The sequence below is a fragment of the Hyla sarda genome, chromosome 4 (assembly GCF_029499605.1).
Source record: "Hyla sarda isolate aHylSar1 chromosome 4, aHylSar1.hap1, whole genome shotgun sequence".
Taxonomy (NCBI): Eukaryota; Metazoa; Chordata; class Amphibia; order Anura; family Hylidae; genus Hyla; species Hyla sarda.
Window position 1 is genome coordinate 193,620,894 of NC_079192.1, and position 23,390 is coordinate 193,644,283.

Genomic DNA, 23,390 nt, shown 5'->3' on the forward strand with positions numbered 1-23,390 from the left:
ACAAGGGGTTAAGTGAACCTTAATACCCCACAGGCGTTTCACGACTATTGCATATAAAAAATAATTTTTTTTACCTAAAATGCTTCTTTTCCCAAAAATTTTACATTTTTAAAAAGGGTAAAAGCAGAAAATACCCCCCAAAATTTGTAACACAATTTCTCCCGAGTACGGCGATACCCCATATGTGACCCTAAACTGTTGCCTTGAAATACGACAGGGCTCCAAAGTGAGAGCGCCATGCGCATTTGAGGCCTAAATTAGGGATTGCATAGGGGTGGACATAGGGGAATTCTACGCCAGTGATTCCCAAACAGGGTGCCTCCAGCTGTTGTAAAACTCCCAGCATGCCTGGACAGTCAGTGGCTGTCTGGCAATACATGGAGTAGTTGTTTTGCAACAGCTGGAGGCTCCGTTTTGGAAACCGTGGCATACCAGACGTTTTTCATTTTTATTGGGGAGGGGGGCTGTGTAGGGGTATGTGTATATGTAGTGTTTTTTACTTTTTATTTTATTTTTTGTGGTAATGTAGTGTTTTTAGGGTACAGTCGCACGGGCGGGGGTTCACAGTAGTTTCTCGCTGGAAGTTTGAGCTGTTGCAGAAAATTTGCCGCAGCTCAAACTTGCAGCCCGATACTTACTGTAAGCCTCCGCCCATGTGAGTGTACCCTGTACATTCACATTGGGGGGGGGGGGGGGGGGGGGACATCCAGCTGTTGCAAAACTACAACTCCCAGCATGTATGGTGCATGGTGTAAGGTGACTGCTGGGAGTTGTAGTTTGCAACAGCTGGAGGCACACCGGTCGTGAAACAATGAGTTAGGTAAAAAAAAACTGAGTTTCACAACCAGTGTGCCTTCAGCTGTTGCAAAACTACAACTCTCAGCAGTCACCGACAGCCAATGGGCATGCTGGGAGTTGTAGTTATGCAACCAGCAGATGCACCACTACAACTCCCAGCATGCACTTTAGCTGTTTGTGCAAGCTGGGAGTTGTAGTTATACAACAGCTGAAGGTACACTTTTCCATAGAAAAAATGTGCCTCCAGCTGTTGCAAAACCATAAGTCCCAGCATGCCCATAAGGGCATGCTGGGAGTTGTGGTGGTCTGCCTCCTGCTGTTGCATAACTACAGCTCTCCCAGCATGCCCTTTTTGCATGCTGGGAGCTGTTGCTAAGCAACCGCAGGAGGCTGTAACTCACCTCCTGCTGCTGCTCCGTCGCAGGACTGTCCCTCGCCGCCGCATTAGCTCCTGGGGCCCCGATCCCAACATGGACGCCGGGGATTGGGGTCCCCAGCACCTGGGGTCATCTTCCCGCACCCGCTCACGTCCTCCGGAAGAGGGGCGGAGCGGGTGCGGGAGTGATACCTGCAGCAGGCGCCCTGATTGGTCGGCCGGTGATCCGGCCGACGAATCAGGGCGACTGTGAGGTGGCACCAGTGCCACCTCACCCCTGCAGGCTCTGGCTGTTCGGGGCCGTCTCGGATCAGCCAGTTATTCCGGGTCACTGGAGACCCGATTGACCCGGAATCGCCGCAGATCGCTGGACTGAATTGTCCAGCGATCTGCGGCCATCGCCGACATGGGGGGCATAATGACCCCCCTGGGCGATATGCCGGGATGCCTGCTGAATGATTTCAGCAGGCATCCGGCTCCGGTCCCCAACCGGCTAGCGGTGGGGACCGGAATTCCCACGGGCGTATGGATACGCCCTGCGTCCTTAAGAGGTTAAACTCAAGTATGCAATATTATGTTTGCACTTGTAGCACAAGGAGGATGTTTTATCATTTGTATGATGTCTAATAGGGGGAAAAAAAATCTTGATAAATGCCACAAATTTACCTTTTATTTTACTGAGCAAACAGAAAATGTTAAATGTCTGCACCTAGAATTAATGGGATCATGTGATTGATTTATATATTTTTTTTGGCATTTTCTCCAAGGTCTACAGCTCATTGAATTATTCCATTTTGGAGACCTTATAGAAATCCCTTTGGGAACTAGAAGTAACTACAGGGTGGGCCATTTATATGGATACACCTTAATAAAATGGGAATGGTCGGTGATATTAACTTCTTGTTTGTGGCACATTGGTATATGTGAGGGGGGAAACTTTTCAAGATGGGTGGTGACCATGGCGGCCATTTTGAAGTCGGCCATTTTGAATCCAACTTTTGTTTTTTCAATAGGAAGAGGGTCATGTGACACATCAAACTTATTGGGAATTTCACAAGAAAAACAATGATGTCCTTGGTTTTAACGTAACTTTATTCTTTCATGAGTTATTTACAAGTTTTTGACCACTGATAAAATGTGTTCAATGTGCTGCCCATTGTGTTGGATTGTCAATGCAACCCTCTTCTCCCACTCTTCACACACTGATAGCAACACCGCAGGAGAAATGCTAGCACAGGCTTCCAGTATCCGTATACACTGCTATATACTACTATATACACCGCAGGAGAAATGCTAGCACAGGCTTCCAGTATCCGTAGTTTCAGGTGCTGCACATCTCGTATCTTCACAGCATAGACAATTGCCTTCAGATAACCCCAAAGATAAAAGTCTAAGGGGGTCAGATCGGGAGACCTTGGGGGCCATTCAACTGGCCCACGACGACCAATCCACTTTCCAGGAAACTGTTCATCTAGGAATGCTCGGACCTGACACCCATAATGTGGTGGTGCACCATCTTGCTGGAAAAACTCAGGGAACGTGCCAGCTTCAGTGCATAAAGAGGGAAACACATCATCATGTAGCAATTTCGCATATCCAGTGGCCTTGAGGTTTCCATTGATGAAGAATGGCCCCTCTATCTTTGTACCCCATATACCACACCATACCATCAATTTTTGTATTCCCACAGTCTTGGAGGGATCTATCCAATGTGGGTTAGTGTCAGACCAATAGCGGTGGTTTTGTTTGTTAACTTCACTATTCACATAAAAGTTTGCCTCATCACTGAACAAAATCCTAAACTGAGGGTTCGGTTCTAATTTTTGTTTTGCCCATTCTGCAGCACCTGAAACTACGGATACTGGGAGCCTGTGCTAGCATTTCTCCTGCGGTGTTGCTATCAGTGTGTGAAGAGTGGGAGAAGAGGGTTGCATTGACAATCCAACACAATGGGCAGCACATTGAACACATTTTATAAGTAGTCAGAAACTTGTAAATAACTCATGAAAGAATAAAGTTACGTTAAAACCAAGCACATGATTGTTTTTCTTGTGAAATTCCCAATAAGTTTGATGTGTCACATGACCCTCTTCCTATTGAAAAAACAAAAGTTGGATTCAAAATGGCCAACTTCAAAATGGCCGCCATGGTCACCACCCATCTTGAAAAGTTTCCCCCCTCACATATACTAATGTGCCACAAACAGGAAGTTAATATCACCAACCATTCCTATTTCATTAAGGTGTATCCATATAAATGGCTCACCCTGTATAATATATAAGGCAAATTAATTTAAAGGAAAACTGTCAGCTTGGTTCCCCCGCACTAACCAGTGGTACTGGCTGGTAGTGCGGGGGACGCTGATCAGTTTGATGCCTACCGTGCCCGGATCTGCACTGCCGTTCGTTTTTCTGTATGTGCTAATTAGGTGCTAACTGGCACAGGCGTGGTAACTGGCACTCTGACGTCAGCGCCGCTAGTCCGCAGCGCCGCCCAGTTCATCAATATTCTTCCCTCCACCTATCCCTCTTCATTCCAGAGCGGGGAGAAGAGAGAGGGGAGGAATATTGATGAGCTTGGCCGCCAGAGATGTCAGAGTGCTAGTTACCACGCCTGTGCCAGTTAGCACCTAATTACCATATACAGAAGAACGAAGATTTCAGCCGAACAGCGGGGCGAATCCAGGCACGGTGAGCTTCAAACTGATCAGCGTCCCCCGCACTGCCAGCCAATACCACTAATTAGTGCGGGGGGAGCAAGCTGAATTAAAGTTAAGGCAAAGATGAATTAAAATGTTAAATTCAAACATTTTGTATTTTATATGTTAAATTGTGTTAAGTAAGGTGGTGCTTTACGTGGCTTAAAGGTGTATTGTGTTTCTTTATCTTTTTGCCTCCTAAGTGTTGTTTTTAAAATTCTTGTTTATGGATTCTGTATAAAAACAATTAACCACTCATTCACATGTGTTTTTTATACAAATTTTGACGCATGCTCCACGTATTCCCATGGAAGCATGTGGGGTTTTTACAAACTCCATTTACCTGCCACAAAGATCTTCTTAATAGAAAATAAAAAAAATAAAAATAAATAGAATGCTACTTCGTACTATAGACTTAGCATGGTCAAGCTGGCAGAGTGTAAGCTTCAGATTTCTATCACTGATCTTGTAGTAAATTACACATCACATGTGCAGTATGCAGTTGTTCAGAACATACAGACATCATACAGACATACATACATACAGACATACAACATTCAGAAATCCACCTATATATAAATGTTTTGAACTACATTTGTTTAAACTGGTGGTAGTGATGGTCAGCTGCAAAGAGCTATAGGACAGCATCTTTGATTTAAAAAGTACCTGTCACATCCCCCCCAACCCCCCCCCCCCAAAAAAAACCAATATATTATGTTACCCAGTACCTAATCCTGATCATGTGCATATATTTGTGTCTAGCACCTATATTTCTCTTAGAAGTTATTTTATATCTGTTGCTCACTTGGTTTGTCATTCTGTGCTTTAGAGGGGATGTGTCCCTCACTCTGCATTGCTCATCATCCTCCCTGAGTCTGCTGTGCTGGATCTCTTCATCCAATCATTGCAGGCTGCTCTGTAACCCCCCTCCTCTCTGTTTTCATGCTGCAGTCTGATAGGCCAGGAGTGAGTACAGAGGAGTGCTAGTCCCACCATCACTTCCAGGACATTGTCCCAGCCTGTGCTTCAGCTGGGACAAAGATGATGCTGCAGCTGGACAGGATTATTTCTAAATGGTATGGGGCCCCCGAGTGTCATTTTTTAACCCCTTAAGGACCAAGGGCGTACAGGTACGCCTTTGCTCCCTGGTACTTAAGGACCAAGGGCGTACCTGTACGCCCGTGGGAATTTCGGTTCCCGCCGGGCGGGGACCGGGCCAGGGTGACTGCTGATATCTATCAGCAGGCACCCCGCGCGAATGCCCAAGGGGGCCATTAGACGCCCCCATGTCGGCGATCGGCGCAAATCGCAAGTGAATTCACACTTGCGATTTGCGCCGATTCCGGGTCATTACGGGTCTATGGTGACCCGGTGACCCGGAATAGAAGGGGGATCGCGGGTGTCCTAGACACCCACGATCCCCCTGTAGCGATAGGAGTGAGGTGGCAGGGTTGCCACCCCTCCTATCTCTGCTATTGGTGGTATAGACGCGAGGGGTTTACTTTCGGTTTCCCCGTTCTGCCCACCCGCAATAGGCGGGGCAGGACGGGGAAACCGACAGGGACCGGCGCCGAAGATCCACTTGCCCATCGGCGACGGCAGCGGGCAACGATCGGCGTAAGAAGAGGACCGCGACGCAGCTCCCTGGATCCAACGGAAGCCGGTGAGTTACTTAGCAACATCTGGAGGGCTACAGCCTGAGACCACTATAGTGGTCTCTAAACTGTAACCCTCCAGATGTTGCAAAACTACAACTCCCAACATGCCCAGAGAGCTGTTTAGGCTTGCTGGGAGTTGCAGTTTTGCAACAGCTGGAGGTCTACAGTTTGAGACCACTGCAAAGTGATCTCTATACTGTGCACCTCCAGATCTTGCAAAACTACAACTCCCAGCATGCCCAGACAGCAGTTTGCTGTCTGGGCATGCTGGGAGTTGTAGTTTTGCAACATCTGGAGGTCCACAGTTTGGAGACCACTGTGCAGTGGTCTCTAAACTATAGCTCTCCAGATGTTGCAAAACTGCAACTCCCAGCATGCCTAAACAGCAAACAGCTGTCTCTGCATGCTGGGAGTTGTAGTTGCGATCCCTCCAGCTGCTGCATAACTTCATCTCCCAGCATGCCTTTCGGCGATCAGTACATGCTGGGAGTTGAAGTTTTGCAACAGCTGGAGGCACACTGGTTAGAAAATACTGAGTTAGGTAACAGAACCTAACTGAAGGTTTTCCAACCAGTGTGCCTCCAGCTGTTGCAAAATACAACTCCCAGCATGCATGGTCTGTCAGTACATGCTGGGAGTTGTAGTTTTGAAACAGCTGGAGGTTTGCCCCCCCCCCCCCATGTGAATGTACAGGGTACATTCACACTGGCGGGTTTACAGTAAGTTTTCTGCTTCAAGTATGAGCTACGGCAAATTTTTCACCGCAGCGCAAACTCCTAGCGGTAAATTCACTGTAAACCCGCCAGTGTGAACGTACCCTAAAAACTCTACACTTACACATAATAAAGAGTAAAACACTACATTTACACCCCCTTACACTGTCCCCCTAATAAAAATAAAAAACGTATTGTACGGCAGTGTTTCCAAAACAGAGCCTCCAGCTGTTGCAAAACAACAACTCACAACATTTCCGGACAGCCACTAACTGTCCAGGCATGATGGGAGTTTAGCAACAGCTGGAGGCACTCTGTTTGGGAATCACTGGCGTAGAATACCCCTATGTCCACACCTGTGCAATCCCTAATTTAGTCCTCAAATGCGCATGGCGCTCTCTCACTTCAGAGCCCTGTCGTATTTCAAGGAAACAGTTTAGGGCCACATATGGGGTATCTCCGTACTCGGGAGAAATTGCACTACTAATTTTGGGGGCTTTTTTTTCCTTTTACCCCTTATGAAAAAGAAAAGTTGGGGTCTACACCAGCCTGTTAGTGTAAAAAAAAAAAAAATGTATGTTGTTGGTGTATGGTGTTGTCCTTTACTTTTTATTTTCACGGGCGGTAAAAGGAAAAAAAGACCCCCAAAATTTGTAACGCAATTTCTCCTGAGTACGGAAATACCCCATATGTGGGCGTAAAATGCTCTGCGGACGCACAACAAGGCTCAGGAGTGAGAGCGCACCATGTACATTTGAGGCCTAAATTGGTGATTTGCACAGGGGTGGCTGATTTTACAGCGGTTCTGACATAAACCCCAAAAAATAAATACCCACATGTGACCCCATTTTGGAAACGACACCCCTCATGGAACGTAACAAGGGGTATAGTGAGCCTGAACACCCCACAGGTGTTTGACAAATTTTCATTAAAGTTGGATGGAAAAATGAAGAAAAAAGAAAAATAATTCACTAAAATGCTGGTGTCACCCTAAATTTTTCATTTTCACAAGAGAAAATAAAAAAAAGCCCCCCAAAATTTGTAACCCAATTTCTTCTGAGTAAGAGCATACCCCATATGTGGATGTAAAGTGCTCTATGGGTGCACTACAATGCTCAGAAGAGAAGGAGCGCCATTGGGATTTTGAAGAGAAAATTTGTCCGGAATTGAAGGCCACTTGTGTTTACAAAGCCCCCATGGTACCAGAACAATGGACCCCCCCCCCCATATGTGACCCCATTTTGGAAACTACACCCCTCATGTAATAAGGGGTACAGTGAGCATTTACGCCCCACAGGTGTCTGACAGATTTTTGGAACAGTGATCCGTGAAAATGAAAAATTTAATTTTCCATTTGCACAGCCCACTGTTCCAAAGATCTGTCAAACGCCAGTGGGGTGTAAATGCTCACTGCACCACTTTTTAAATTCTGTGAGGGGTGTAGTTTCCAAAATAGGGTCACATGTGGGGGGGGGGGGGGGTCCACTGTTCTAGCACCACGGGGGGCTTTGTAAATGCACATGGCCCCTGACTACCATTCCAAACGAATTCTCTTTCCAAAAGCTCAATGGTGCTCCTCCTCTTCTGAGCATTGTAGTTCGCCCGTAGTGCACTTCAGGTCAACTTATGGGGTACCTCCATACTCAGAAGAGATGGGGTTACAAATTTTGGGGGGTATTTTCTGCTATTAACTCTTGCAAAAATGTGAAATTTGGGGGGAAACACACCTTTTAGTGAAAAAAAAATATTTATTTTTTTACATATGCAAAAGTCGTGAAACCCGTGTGGGGTATTAAGGCTCACTTTATTCCTTGTTACGTTCCTCAAGGGGTCTAGTGTCCAAAATGGTATGCCATGTGTTTTATTTTTTTTTTTTGCTGTTCTGGCACCATAGGGGCTTCCTAAATGCGACATGCCCCCCGAGCAAAATTTGCTCTCAAAAAGTCAAATATCACTCCTTCTCTTCTGAGGGAAACACACATTTTAGTGAAATTTTTTTTTTCTTTTTTACATATGCAAAAGTCGTGAAACACCTCTGGGCTATTAAGGCTCACTTTATTCCTTGTTACGTTCCCCAAGGGGTCTAGTTTCCAAAATGGTATGCCATGTGGGTTATTTTTGCTGTTCTGGCACCATAGGGGCTTCCTAAATGCAACATGCCCCCCCAAAAACCATTTCTGAAAAACTTACTCTCCAAAATCCCCTTGTCGCTCCTTCGCTTCTGAGCCCTCTACTGCGCCCGCCGAACACTTTACATAGACATTTGAGGTATGTGCTTACTCGAGAGAAATTGGGCTACAAATATAAGTATACATTTTCTCCTTTTACCCCTTGTAAAAATTCAAAATTGGGTTTACAAGAACATGCGAGTGTAAAAAATAGATTGTGAATTTTCTCCTTCACTTTGCTGCTATTCCTGTGAAACACCTAAAGGGTTAAAACGCTTACTGACTGTCATTTTGAATACTTTGGGGGGTGTAGTTTTTATAATGGGGTCATTTGTGGGGTATTTCTAATGTGACGACCCTTCAAATCCACTTCAAACCTTAACTGGTCTCTGAAAAAAAGCGAGGTTTAAAATTTTGTGAAAAATTGGAAAATTGCTGCTGAACTTTGAAGCCCTCTGGTGTCTTCCAAAAGTAAAAACTCGTCACTTTTATGATGCAAACATAAAGTGGACATATTGGAAATGTGAATAAAAAAAAAATATATTTTGAATATCCATTTTCCTTACAAGCAGAAAGCTTCAAAGTTAGAAAAATGCTAAATTTTCAAATTTTTCATCAAATTTTGGGATTTTTCACCAAGAAAGGATGCAAGTATCGACAAAATTTTACCACTATGTTAAAGTAGAATATGTCACAAAAAAACAATATCGGAATCAGATTGATAACTAAAAGCATTCCAGAGTTATTAATGTTTAAAGTGACAGTGGTCAGATGTACAAAAAACGCTCTGGTCCTAAAGTGTAAAATGGCCTGGTCCTTAAGGGGTTAAGTTTATTTTTATTTTTTATCAGCTATGATTTCAATAATAAGGAAATAAAATGTTATGAAGGTTACTGTTTTGCCAAGATATATAACATATAAAAAGTTTTGGTATCTGACAGTGCCCATTTAAATTCAATGTAAGTATGTATACATTAATTGGTGTATTGTACAAATGTTCAATATTTTTGGAGTTTTAAAATTACATTTTCTATAAAAAAATAAAATAAAAAAACATTGTTGTAATTCAATTACTCTCTTTTCCCAGTCAATGAAGAAGAACTTCGGAGAAAGATTGCAGAGGAACTGGCTTTTGAACAAGCAAGAAGAGAATCTGAGAATCAAAAAAGGTTTGTTTCCTGGCTTTATCTTCCTGTATTCTTTTGCTTGGGCAGATATTGCTTGTTTTAGCTGCTGTTTGACTATACACAAGGCTATTGTAAATTCACAAACTAATTGTCTGAAATAAGCAGATGTATGAATGATCACGCGATCATTTGTGTGGTTTCTCACTTCCATTATTAATGGAAGCTTATCTGTTTACATTATAAGATGTGTTGCTGTAAAATTTATTTCCAACAGGGATGTAAGTCCAGAGAGAAATGCTTTGGTTAAAACATCTTGCACCCCTTAACGACAATAGACGTAAATGTACGTCATGGTGCCGTGGTACTTAACGCACCATGATGTATATTAACGCGCCGCCATGACTGCGAGCACCGGACCATTGCTCGTGTCATGCGCTGCAGGTCCCGGCTGCTATCAGCAGCCAGGGACCCCCTAGTAATGGCGGACATCTGCGATCGCGCAGCTGTCCGCCATTAACCCCTCAGATGCCGTCATCAATACAGATCACTGCACCTGCGGCAGTGCGGTACTTTGAATGGATGATTGGATCACCCGCAGCGCTGCCGCAGGGATCCGATTATCCAGCATGGCAGCCGGAGGTCCCCTCACCTGTCTCCGGCTGTGTCACAGTGTCTTCTGTGTGGTCTGAGTGTGGTCTGAGATCGAGCAGACCAGAGCAGAAGATCACAGATAACACTGATCAGTGCTATGCTCTATGCTTAGCACTGAACAGTATTGGCAATCAAATGTTTGCTATAAATAGTCCCCCTAAAAAAGTGAAAAATCCCCTCCCCCAATAATAAAATAAAATGTCAGTTTTACCATTTTACCATTTTACCCCCCAAAGAGTGTAAAAAAAAAAAAAAAAAAAAAAATGTATACACCTATTTGGTATCGCCGCGTGTGTAAAAAGTCTGAACTACTAAAATATATTGTTAATTATCCCGTTCGGTGAATGGCGTACACGTAAAAAAAATAAAATTGTCCAAAATTGCTGCTTTTTTTGTCACAATTTATAAAAAGTAAAAGTGGTACTGCTAAAAACTACAGATCATGTAGAGAAAGTTATAGGTGGTCAAAATAGGGCAATTTCAAACATACTAATTTTGTTAAAATGGTTTGAGATTTTTTTTTTTAAGCGGTACAATTATAGAAAAGCATATAACCATGGGTATCATTTTAATCATATTGACCCACAGAATAAAGAAAACATGTCATTTTTACCGGAAAGTGTACAGCGTGAAAACAAAACGTTCCAAAATTTGCTAAATTGCGGCTTTCTTTTCAATTTTCCCTCATAAATAATATTTGTTTGGTTGTGCCGTACATCTTATGGTAAAATAAGTGATGTAATTACAAAGTACAATTGGTGACGCAAAAAACAAGCCCTCTTATGGGTCTGTGGATGGAAATATAAAATAGTTATGATTTTTAGAAGGCGAGGAGGAAAAAAACTAAAATGCAAAAATAAAATTGGTCTTGCCCTTAAGGCCAAAATGGGCCTGGTCCTTAAGGGGAGAAAAAAAATTAGAAAACATGTCACAGACAACATTTTTCATATTAAAGATTCATAGTCTTGACTTAAAGAGGCACTGTCATTGTTGAAAACGTTTTATATGTTACAGAACTAATCATATGATTGCTTTTTGCAATATAAATTTTTTTAAAAAAATTTAAATTTCCCCCAGAAATGTAATCTAAAAATAGCCACCACTAGGGGTTGTCTGTCTTTAGCCAGTCAGACTAGTGTTGATTTTTCAGCATACCAGATACCATCCGTAAAGCGCGCCGGTATCCAGTATAGGAGATTTCAGCTGTATGCATACAGCTTATGCGCGGGCACGCACTGCCTGTGAATGAGCGCAGGGAGTGCGCGCACACACACAGGCAGTACGGGATCCAGGCAGGAACCCCCCTCAGCAGCGCCCGATCCTGTGTCCCATAACACCCCCCCACCCCCGTTCTCAGCTGCTCCCGATCCGACCCTGTGTCCCATAACACCCCCCAGTTCTCAGCTGTGCCTGATCCTGTGTCCCATAACTCCCCACCCCCCCAGGTCTCAGCTGCGCCCGATCCCATAACACACACCCCCCCCCCCCCCCGTTTTATGCTGCACCCGACCATGTCACACCATCACCCTTCTGCTTACCCCCCCAACCCCCGTGCGCCGGATCCTGTTCCCCGGGTGCCTGTCCCTTTTTGTGGGGGAACTCGGGGGGCCTGTCCCTATTGTGGGGGGAACTCGGTGGCCTGTCCCTATTGTGGGGGGAACTCGGGGCCTGTCCCTATTGTGGGGGGAACTCGAGGGCCCTTCCCTATTGTGGGGGGGAACTCGGGGGGCCTGTCCCTATTGTGGGGGGGAACTCGGGGGGCCTGTCCCTATTGTGGGGGGGAACTCGGGGGCCTGTCCCTATTGTGGGGGGAACTCGAGGGGCCTGTCCCTATTGTGGGGGGAACTCGGGGGGCCTGTCCCTATTGTGGGGGGAACTCGGGGGGCCTGTCCCTATTGTGGGGGGAACTCGGGGGGCCTGTCCCTATTGTGGGGGGAACTCGGGGGGCCTGTCCCTATTGTGGGGGGAACTCGGGGGGGCCTGTCCCTATTGTGGGGGGAACTCGGGGGGGCCTGTCCCTATTGTGGGGGGAACTCGGGGGGGCCTGTCCCTATTGTGGGGGGAACTCGGGGGGGCCTGTCCCTATTGTGGGGGGAACTCGGGGGGGCCTGTCCCTATTGTGGGGGGAACTCGGGGGGGCCTGTCCCTATTGTGGGGGGAACTCGGGGGGGCCTGTCCCTATTGTGGGGGGAACTCGGGGGGGGCCTGTCCCTATTGTGGGGGGAACTCGGGGGGGGCCTGTCCCTATTGTGGGAGGAACTCGAGGGGGGCCTGTCCCTATTGTGGGGGGAACTCGGGGGGGGGGGGGGGGGCTGTCCCTATTGTGGGGGGAACTGGGGGGGGGGGGGGGCTGTCCCTATTGTGGGGGGAACCTGTCCCTATTGTGGGGGGAACTCGGGGGGGGGGGGGGGGCCTGTCCCTATTGTGGGGGGAACTCGGGGGGGGGGGGCTGTCCCTATTGTGGGGGAACTCGGGGGGGCCTGTCCCTATTGTGGGGGAACTCCGGTGCTAGCCAGTGACAGCTATGTTCATTAGCATCCAACTTTACTAGGAAAAGATAAAACAGATAGAAAACGTATTCATAAAAATACTGTACTTTTATCTATAAATTCCTTGCACTAATTTTTATAAAGATCTATTCTTATATTTATGCATTTTATCCTGTTATGAACTCGCCATAATGTTTTAGGAATACTGCAGGCAAGCTCCAAGCATCTTCCTCTGTGTAACATGTACAGCATGAAACCAGAGAGGAAAGGGTTACAGAGTAGAGTTGTCTGACAGCTCAGGCTCGCTCCCGAGACTCAGAGCAGACACAGTGAGGGAGACAGACAGACACGCCCCCTCCAGCCAGCACAATGAAAAAGTAACTGAGCAACAGATATATGCTTATATCTCTGGAAATAAAGATCCTAGAGACACAAAACATATATGTACATGATCAGGATTAGGTACCGGGTAACATATCGCGTTTTTTTTTTTTTTTTTTTTGGGACTATGATAGGTACGCTTTAAAGAGTAGCTCCCACCATCCTTTTTTTTTTTTTTCTCTGTCCCTGCCTATTGCCCATCTATCCCTAACCCCCTCCCTGCCCTTTTAATTTTTTTTTACCATCTGACAAATGCCTTTTTGTCTACCTGGTAGTGTGCTCACTTACCAGGTAGACAGGCAGACTTCCCCAAGCAGGCGCGACATCACTGATGCCTGCTTGGGGGGGGGGGCTGACTTCCACCCTTAGCTCATATACAGGGTGCCTCCAGCTGTTTCACCACTACAACTCCCAGCTTGCCCTGACATCAGCCTGTGTTGAAAACAAAAACTTTATGGGCATGGCCGCGGTGCTACCCCGATCCCCGCTCTCGGTCCCCCCCGAACCCCGCTCTCAGTCCCCCCTGAACCCCGAGGAAGCAGAGTGAGGTGTGTGTCACATGATCCTACATAGGGCGCCATGATGCGGACGGGAGAACGGGGCAGCGGACGGCAACTGCAGGTGAGCAACTACTGTGGGGGTGCTGTCTAGAAGGGGTGCACTGTCTACAGGGCCACCTGCTGTTTACAAGGGGACACTGTCTACAAGGGGGGGGGGAGAGGGCCTGCTGTTTACAAGGGAGCACTGTTTACAAGGGGGCCTGCTGTTTACAAGGGAGCACTGTTTACAAGGGGGCCTGCTATTTACAAGGTGGGGGGGAGACTTCTGTTTACAAGGGGGCACTGTCTACAAAGGGGGGGGGCTGCTTTTTACAAGGGGGCACTGTCTACAAGGGGGTGGCCTGCTGTTTACAAGGGGACACTGTCTACAAGGGGGGGTGGGCTGCTGTTTACAAGAGGGAGGGGCTGCTGTTTGCAAGGGGGCACTGTGTACAAGGGGGGGGGGGGGGCTGCTGTTTACAAGGGGGCACTGTCTACAAGGGGGGCCTGCTGTTTACATCAGCGCAATCACTCCGGAGACATCGGTTTCAACGCCAATGCAAATTCCCTGTTCTGTCCAAAGGAGAAAAGAGAAATCTTGGCTCATACTACAGCAGCCGCCTCCATTGTACACAACAAGGACTCTCATATCAGCACGGTAAGCAGCGCCAGAAACCGGGTCACCATGCTGTCAGATTCCCTTTAAAATATAAGTACTCGTAATTGGTATCGGCGGGTACTAGAATTAAAGTATCGGTACTCATACTCTTTAAAAAAAGTGGTATCGGGACATCCCTATATATTAGAGATATGTTGTAGTACAGAAGTACTACAACATATAAAAAAAATGTTTGGTGACAGTGCCCATTTAAGTTCAGCCTTGACTATTGCCTATGGTTTATTTTCTAATTTGTTCTTATGTTCTACTAGTTTTTAAGAAATGAACAACTAAAGTGAAAAATGTTTTAATCTGTATATTGTTCTGTGTGTGCTGGACTTAAATCCCAGTGGAAAAGAAGTTCTGGAGTACATACACCTGGGTATTAGCAGTAGCATCCTAGCCCGTTCAAGTTGTAAAACATGATATAATACAGTGATGGGGTAGAGCTGATCTCAGCTTTCCCTTTCTGCTCTGTACTCTATTTCTGGTGCTCCCACAAAGAATGCATGGAGCACATGCCCATTCTGCAATTCTTCAACGAGGATATTCAGAGCCTAGTTATGGAGATCGTGAGGGGCTCCAGATGTTCCTGGAGATTTGTTTTTTGTTTTGTCCTCTTCTAAAAGCCGTTACTCTTTCATATTTCCATTTACAGAGCCATATGAGGTTTGGCCTTTTTTTTCTTTTTTTTTTCTTTTTCATGCAGGACCAATTATACTTGGCAACACCACCTTTCATTTTACCACAAAGTGTATGGTGGAACAAAAGAAAAATGTCTGATCCGATTGAAAAAAGAAGCAAGTGCAATTGGGGGTTCTTTTTTACACAGTGCATTTTATGACCTTATGATTTTATGATAAAACTGACATGTTATCTTTATTCTGTGGGACAGTATGCTTAAAATGATACCCAATTTATATATCTTCTATTTAATTTTATCTTTTTTTCAATTTTATTTTTTATTAATAAATAAGCTTTATTATTACCCTTTTTTATTTATTTTTGGGCTCATGTGAAGGCGCATTCCTGTAGTTTTTTAATACATTGTTGCATAGATCGGATTTTTTGGCTGCTTTTTATAACATTTTTTATAATAAATAATGTGAATAAAAATTTGCAGTTCTGGCATTTGGTGTTTTTTTTTTAATGGTTTTCACTGTGTGGGATTTTTATATATATTTCTAATAACATTTTTGTTATATTTTTTAACACTTTTTTTTTTAGTCCCTCTAAGGGACTTGTATGAGCAATCATTCAATTGCTTATACAGATTAATGCAATGCATTGATCTAATCAGTCAGTGATCTGCTAGTACATTCTGCCTATGGCAGAATTAGATTACTAATAACAGCCATGGAGGCATAGTATAGGCCTCTGGCTGCCATGACAACAAATCGTAGGGAGCTGTTCTGTGCTATACCACCACCAACATTTGGCAGAAGTGTTTAAATGCTGCTGTCAGCATTGAGTTAGGAGAATCTGACCACAGTGCTCTCTGCTGCCACCTCTGTCTGTGTCAGAAACTGTTCAGAGCAAGAAGGGTTCGCTAAGGGGATTTGTTCCTGCTCTGGACAGTTTCTGATACAGATGGAGGTGGCTGCAGAGAGCACTATGGTAAGACTGGAAATAACTACACAACTTTCTCTGGAGCATACAGCAACTGAGCATACAGCATAGCACAGGGGACCTTTGTGATACCTGCCGGTGGGGGTCCCGCCGCCAGGTATCGGAATAGATATTGGGGATAAGTACTCGTGCAAATGTCCAGTGTTGGTACTGATACCAGTATCGGTATTGAGACATCCCTACTTTTCTGATAAAAGAAGTTGTAGTACATAAACAAAGTATTTTTGTTTCTAGAAATTTATGGAAAAAGTGAGAAAGCACAACAAGTGCTTTTTAAGAGGTGTCCATAGCTTTTAACCTTTTCACCATCGGTTGTTATCATTCTTTTACCACAACTCATTTTGCATATAAAATCAACCTAATGGTCAGTTTTTGCTCTTGTGATTTGACATTTCTATATGTTTAATAAGGTTAAAGGCTTAATTCCTGTCTCATCTTTAAAATTAATATTTTTTGTATTACTTGTACATCTGTCCAGATGTACCGAAGGTTTTACACCCAGTGGCTTTAGAGGCTTCGTGTGAATTGGCAAAATTTGAGTAGGTTGATTCAGTGAATGACTTGGCAGAGGCAGATGGTGCCATGCATCATGAACCTTTGGAATGGGAATGTGCATCTGGTCAGCTGGGTGCAGCTGCTCCATTAACTTCTGCTGGAAAATCTGTGCAACAACCTTGCAACCCATTGGAAGGTACCAGCCATAGAGATTAACCAGCTATGAAATTCACGTCCATAGAAAGCAGAAATATATTTTTGTAACAAAAAAAATTGAGTGTAGAAATGTATTTAGTGCCTCAGTACATATAGAAAACTAGGTGGTGTTTTAGAGATCTGTTTAAAATGTTACATGGTTACTTTTCATCAGCGACTTATCTTTTTAAAGAAGCTAACTGATATATTTTTTTTCTCATATAATTCTGCACAGCCTATTATTAAAATATTATAAAGGCTCTTGTTTATACCTACTTTTGGTTGAGGCATTGGTTGTCTGCCACCTTGATTCCCTTTCCCCTGATACAGCTCTCCTAATGCAACCTGCATTTCCAATAATGCCTCTCCTTTTTTGACTACTGCACTGGGAGGAGAGTCATATAAGCACTCATTGCAATTTACTGGTTGTCAGATTGGGGAGGAGTCGGCCAGTGGTTTAAGATGTATGGATGCCAGTTAGGCTCCTTTCACACTATATGCTGCTCCGTTTTAAAGACCCATTAAAATGTCCCATCAAGAAAGGTCTATGGGATTTTTTGATTATCCGTTATAGCCCATTATGAATAAAGGACGTTATTTGTGACGGGAGAAAAATGTGTGCGTTTTTTTTTCTCCTGTCACAAATAACGTCCGTTATTCATAACGGGCTATAACTGGTGATAATGGATAATCAAAAAATCCCATAGATTTGAATGGGATTTTTTAACGCCCGTTTTTAAGGGTTTTCTTAACGGGACATTGTAATAGGTCTTTAAAACGGAGCAACATATAGTGTGAAAGGAGACTTAGCTGGATTTAAACAAGCTGCTCTGTAAGATACATCTGTTGAGTAAATATCATGTGAAAAATTTATTTATGGGGCTTTTGTATCTAGCTTTCTTCTGAATCCTATAAGGCCTTTCCAATTGAGTGTGTCCCTGCTGTAATTGGGGAAAAAAGAAAAGCAGTAGAGCGCCTCATTAACCCCTTAAGGACCAGGCCATTTTACACCTCAGGACCAGAGCGTTTTTTGCACATCTGACCACTGTCACTTTAAACATTAATCACTCTGGAATGCTTTTAGTTATCATTCTGATTCCGAGATTGTTTTTTTGTGACATATTATACTTTAACATAGTGGTAAAATTTTATGGTAACTTGCATCCTTTCTTGGTGAAAAATCCCAAAATTTTCAAACTCACTATTTTTCAGGGACCAGTTCAGGTTTGAAGTGGATTTGAAGGGTCTTCATATTAGAAATACCCCACAACTGCACCCCTCAAAGTATTCAAAATGACATTCAGTCAGCGTTTTAACCCTTTAGGTGTTTCACAGGAATAGCAGCAAAGTGAAGGAGAAAATTCACAATCTTAATTTTTTACACTCACATGTTCTTGTAGACCCAATTTTTACATTTTTACAAGGGGTAAAAGGAGAAAATTTATACTTAAATTTGTAGCCCAATTTCTCTCGAGTAAGCATATACCTCATATGTCTATGTAAATTGTTCGGCGGGCGCAGTAGAGGGCTCAGAAGCAAAGGAGCGACAAGGGGATTTTGGAGAGTATGTTTTTCTGAAATGGTTTTTGGGGGGCATGTTGCATTTAGGAAGCCCCTATGGCGCCAGAACAGCAAAAAAAAAAATCACATGGCATACAATTTTGGAAACTAGACCCCTTGAGGAACGTAACAAGGAATTAAGTGAGCCTTAATACCCAACAGGTGTTTCACGACTTTTGCATATGTAAAAAAAAATATTTTTTTTTTTCCACTAAAATGTGTGTTTCCCCCCAAATTTCACATTTTTGCAAGGGTTAATAGCAGAAAAGACTCCCCCAAAATTTGTAACCCCATCTCTTCTGAGTATGGAAATACCCCATGTGTGGACGTCAAGTGCTCTGCTGGAGCACTACAACGCTCAGAAGAGAAGGAGCGCCATTGAGATTTTGGGAAAAAAATTGTTTGGAATGGAAGTCAGGGGCCATGTGCTTTTACAAAGCCCCCCGTGGTGCCAGAACAGTGGAACCCCCCACATGTGACCCTATTTTGGAAACTACACCCCTCACAGAATTTAATAAGGGGTGCAGTGAGTATTTACACCCCACTGGCGTTTGACAGATCTTTGGAACAGTGGGCTGTGCAAATGAAAAATAAAATTTTTCATTTTCACGGACCACTGTTCCAAAAATCTGTCAGACACCTGTGGGGCGTAAATGCTCACTGTACCCCTTATTACATTACGTGAGGGGTGTAGTTTCCAAAATGGGGTCACATGTGGGTATTTATTTTTTTGCGTTTATGTCAGAACCGCTGTAAAATCAGCCACCCCTGTGCAAATCACCAATTTAGACCTCAAATGTACATGGTGCGCTCTCACTCCTGAGCCTTGTTGTGCGCCCGCAGAGCATTTAACGCCCACACATGGGGTATTTCTGTACTCAGGAGAAATTGCGTTACAAATTTTGGGGGTCTTTTTTTTCCTTTTAACGCTTGTGAAAATAAAAAGTAAAGGGCAACACCAGCATTTTTATTTTTTTACACTAACAAGCTGGTGTAGCCCCAACTTTTCCTTTTCATAAGGGGTAAAAGGAGAAAAAGCCCCCCAATATTTGTAGTGCGATTTCTCCCGAGTACGGAGATACCCCATATGTGGCCCTAAACTGTTTCCTTGAAATACGACAGGGCTCCAAAGTGAGAGAGCGCCATGCGCATTTAAGGTCTAAATTAGGGATTGCATAGGGGTGGACATAGGGGTATTCTATGCCAGTGATTCCCGAACAGGGTGCCTCCAGCTGTTGCTAAATTCCCAGCATGCCTGGACAGTCAGTGGCTGTCCGGAAATGCTGGGAGTTGTTGTTTTGCAACAGCTGGAGGCTCCGTTTTGGACACCCTGCCGTACAAGACGTTTTTATTGGGGGGGACAGTGTAAGGGGGTGTATATGTAGTGTTTTACCCTTTATTATGTGTTAGTGTAGTGTAGTGTTTTTAGGGTACATTCGCACTGGCGTGTTACGGTGAGTTTCTCGCTAGGAGTTTGAGCTGCGGCGAAAAATTTGCCGCAGCCCAAACTTGAAGCAGGAAACTTACTGTAAGCCTGCCCATGTGAATGTACCCTGTACGTTCACATGGGGGGGCAAACCTCCAGCTGTTTCAAAACTACAACTCCCAGCATGTACTGACAGACCGTGCATGCTGGGAGTTGTACTTTTGCAACAGCTGGAGGCACACTGGTTGGAAAACCTTCAGTTAGGTTCTGTTACCTAACTCAGTATTTTCTAACCAGTGTGCCTCCAGCTGTTGCAAAACTACAACTCCCAGCTTGTACTGATCGCCGAAGGGCATGCTGGGAGATGTAGTTATGCAATAGCTGGAGGTACGCAACTACAACTCCCAGCATGCCGAGACAGCTGATTGTTGTTTGGACATGCTGGGATTAGCAGTTTTGCAACATCTGGAGGGCTACAGTTTTAGAGAACACTGCAAAGTGATCTCCAAACTGTGGTCCTCCAGCTGTTGCAAAACTACAATTCCCAGCATGCCCTGACAGCAAACAGTTGTTAGGGCATGCTAGGAGTTGTAGTTTTGCAAGATCTGGAGGGCTACAGTTTAGGGACCACTATATAGTGGTCTCAAACTGTAGCCCTCCAGCTGTTGCAAAACTACATATTCCAGCATGCCCAAACAGCTTTCTGGGCATGCTGGGAGTTGTAGTTTTGCAACATCTGGAGGGCTACAGTTAGAGACCACTGTATAATGGTCTCAAACTGTACCCTCCAGATGTTGCTAGGCAACTCACCGGCTTCCGTCGGATCCAGCCGCACGTCATCGCCGCCCGCCGATCTCCGTCGCCCGCAGCCTCCGTCGCCCTCCCGGATCGGTAAGTGGATCTTCGGCGCCGGTCCCCGTCGTTTCCCTGTCCTGCCCCGCCTATTGTGGGTGGGCAGGACGGGGAAAACGAAAGTAAACCCCCCCCTCCCCCCGCCCCTGATCTGCTATTGGTGGTCGTGTCTAGACCACCAATAGCAGGGATAGGAGGGGTGGCAACCGTGCCACCTCACCCCTATGCCTTCAGGGGGATCGTGGGTGTCTTAGACACCCGCGATCCCCCTTACATTCCGGGTCACTATAGACCTGTAATGAACCGGAGTCGCGCAAATCGCAAGTGTGAATTCACTTGCAATTTGCCGCGATCGCCAACATGGGGGGGGGTGTCTGATGACCCCCCTGGGCATTTGCACGGGTTGCCTGCTGAATGATTTCAGCAGGCATCCCGCTCCGATCCCCGCCAGGAGCACGGCGGGGACTAGAACTGCCCATGTCGTAAATGTACGTCCCTGGTCCTTAAGACCCAGGGTGTCGGGACGTACCGTTACGTCATGGGTCCTGTAGGGGTTAAACAGTATACCTAGAACAATCAAGATTAAAGGGGAAGTCCGGTACTGAAAAGTCCTTTGTTTTAGCTGCATTGTGCCAGTCTGTCATTAAAGGAAAACTGTCACCAAATCCCCCCGCACTAACCAGAGGTACTGGCTGTTTGTGCGGGGGGACGCTGATCAATCCGCCGTTGATCGCCCGTTATCTTCTTTTCTTCCAGATATGCAAATCATCTTCTAACTGGCACTGGCGGGGTTACTGCCTTCATCTGGTAATAGGCGAGCATTAGCAAAATAGTGGACTGTCAGCCACCCATGACCGTTATAGACAATATAGGAAAAAAAATGCGGGCTACAGCACACTCTTGATGTGGGTGACACTCTGCACACTGCCATAAACGCATGTCAGCTAGCATCTCAAACCCTCACGCACTCAAAACACCCACCCAGCCTGAACCACCATTTCTGCCAAGTAATAAGGAAATGACATGAGGAGGAGGAGGAGGGTTATTACAGTATTTATCCCTAGTAAGGTGAATACCTGTTAAGGAGATTTGGTAGTGTTTAACCTTCATAAGGTAATAACATGAGTAGGAGGTTTGGTACAGTGTGTAACCACAGAAGTAAAGTGGGGCAGGTAAAAGGCCATAGCCAATGGGCATGCTCAAGGGCCAGCAAAAAAAGCTTTAGGCAAATAACCTGGAAACAGCCACGTGACCACCCCTTCAGGCAGTTAGATTTTACAAAATGAAGGTTTATGGCACACAACAGCAACACTCGGCCTCTCAACAGGCTAACTGGTTCACCTCCAAAAAGGTAAAATATAGACAACAAAGGAGAAAATAATCCAAAGTTACCCAGAGAAGGGTAAACAGATAATGGCCAATGCGAAACTGCACACACAAATCCCCCCCCCCCACAGAAAAAAATAAATGCAAAATTACGATCAAGATTAGCCAAAAGGGTGGAAACATAGGCCCACAAAAACTGTCAAAATAAAATAGATGACTAGAATTGATGTAAAAAAACTAAACAAAAAAAAGTGGCAAAAGAACAAAATAAAAATGGAGCAGAAAAACACCAGTTCAGTAAACCAGAAACCACCTCAACAAAACCCATCTTCTCAGTTTTACCGCAAAATTTAATTAACATTTAATAAAAAATTTCCCAAAAAAACATTGGCAGACACATATTACCAAAGAAACACTTTGACAAGCACAATGCAGAAAGATAAGAAAAAACAAACAAACAAACAAAAAAACACTGAGAACACATAAGTGAATGAAACCCCCCATGTTTACTCCCACCCAACAAAACTGTAAAAACCTAAGAAAAAGCAAAAACAAAAAAAAAATGTCCCCAATAAATAAAAAAATATACCATTTTGAAGAGAGAGAGAGAGAGAACGCTCCAGCAAACACAGCACGGCTCCGACAAAGGGGATAGTCTGTGTGAGATAAAACCAGATGTGTACATAAAGACAGTGCAGCTACGTGAAGCAGAGCTCCTGATTGGGCGCCGCACCCATGAACAACACATGCTGATAGGCTGAGAGAAGGCATGAACAAACAAGTTGCTAAGGCGAAACAGGAAAATGGGGTGGGCGGGAATGGGAGGAAACATACAAGTTTAGAAGGCTGAACACTCATAGGGTGGGCGGGAATGGAAATGAAAAAAAAAAAAGGGACTAAACAGGGAGGAGATAAAAGCAAAGTAAAGTGGGCAGCATTCACCAACATAGCGGCCGGAAGGAAACAAGCAAAACTGCACAGCAGGGACCAGTACTCTGCATAGCAGAGAAATGCAGGAAATGCATGCATGTGGACAATGGAGAACTGGGGGACCAGAGGGGACAAAAATTACGAATAGACGCTCCAAAAACAACTGGGAACAAATGGGTCACCCACAGAAACAATAAGTAAACATAAAAAAATTAATGACCACCAGACTTCCCCTTTAAAGTGTTCATAATACCCCTTTAGGGGAACTGATGAGCCACAACAACTATATAGGCCTTATTGAAAATATCCTCGTGGTACTGCCTCCAGGTATCAGAATGGCAAACTCTGCCCACCGATGTTTCACACAAGTGATTCCAACAGGAAAAATAAATATTAAATAAAAGGAGTTTTTAATAGATACAATATTGAGATGGCAGTGGTTTGCGCATACTGAGGGAGATTTTGCAAAACCTGTGTAGAGGAAGAGTGGTGCAGCTGTCCTTGGCAACCAATCACATCGCTTCTTTAATCTGTCAGAGGCCTGATTGGTTGCTTTTGAAAACTGGTCAACTTTTCCTCTTCACGGGTTTTGACAAATCTCCCCTGCTGTTTGCATTCCCAATATAGACATAACATATTCCAACCCCTTTCCCAACCAGTGAATGTAACATCCAAGGCTGTCTCCATTTAGTTCATTGGAGGTAACGGAGATGCACAGCAA

The 23,390-nt window shown here is 44.7% G+C and overlaps 1 protein-coding gene across 1 annotated transcript in view; it reads left to right on the forward strand.

Moving 5' to 3' along the window:
* The window catches only part of CHCHD3 (coiled-coil-helix-coiled-coil-helix domain containing 3), a 238,911-nt gene that overhangs the window by 33,142 nt on the left and 182,379 nt on the right, over positions 1 to 23,390 (forward strand). Inside the window, exon 3 of the mRNA XM_056573182.1 lies at positions 9,499 to 9,580. Within this exon, the coding sequence (XP_056429157.1) occupies positions 9,499 to 9,580 (82 nt within the window). The remainder of the gene's footprint in view (positions 1 to 9,498; positions 9,581 to 23,390) is intronic.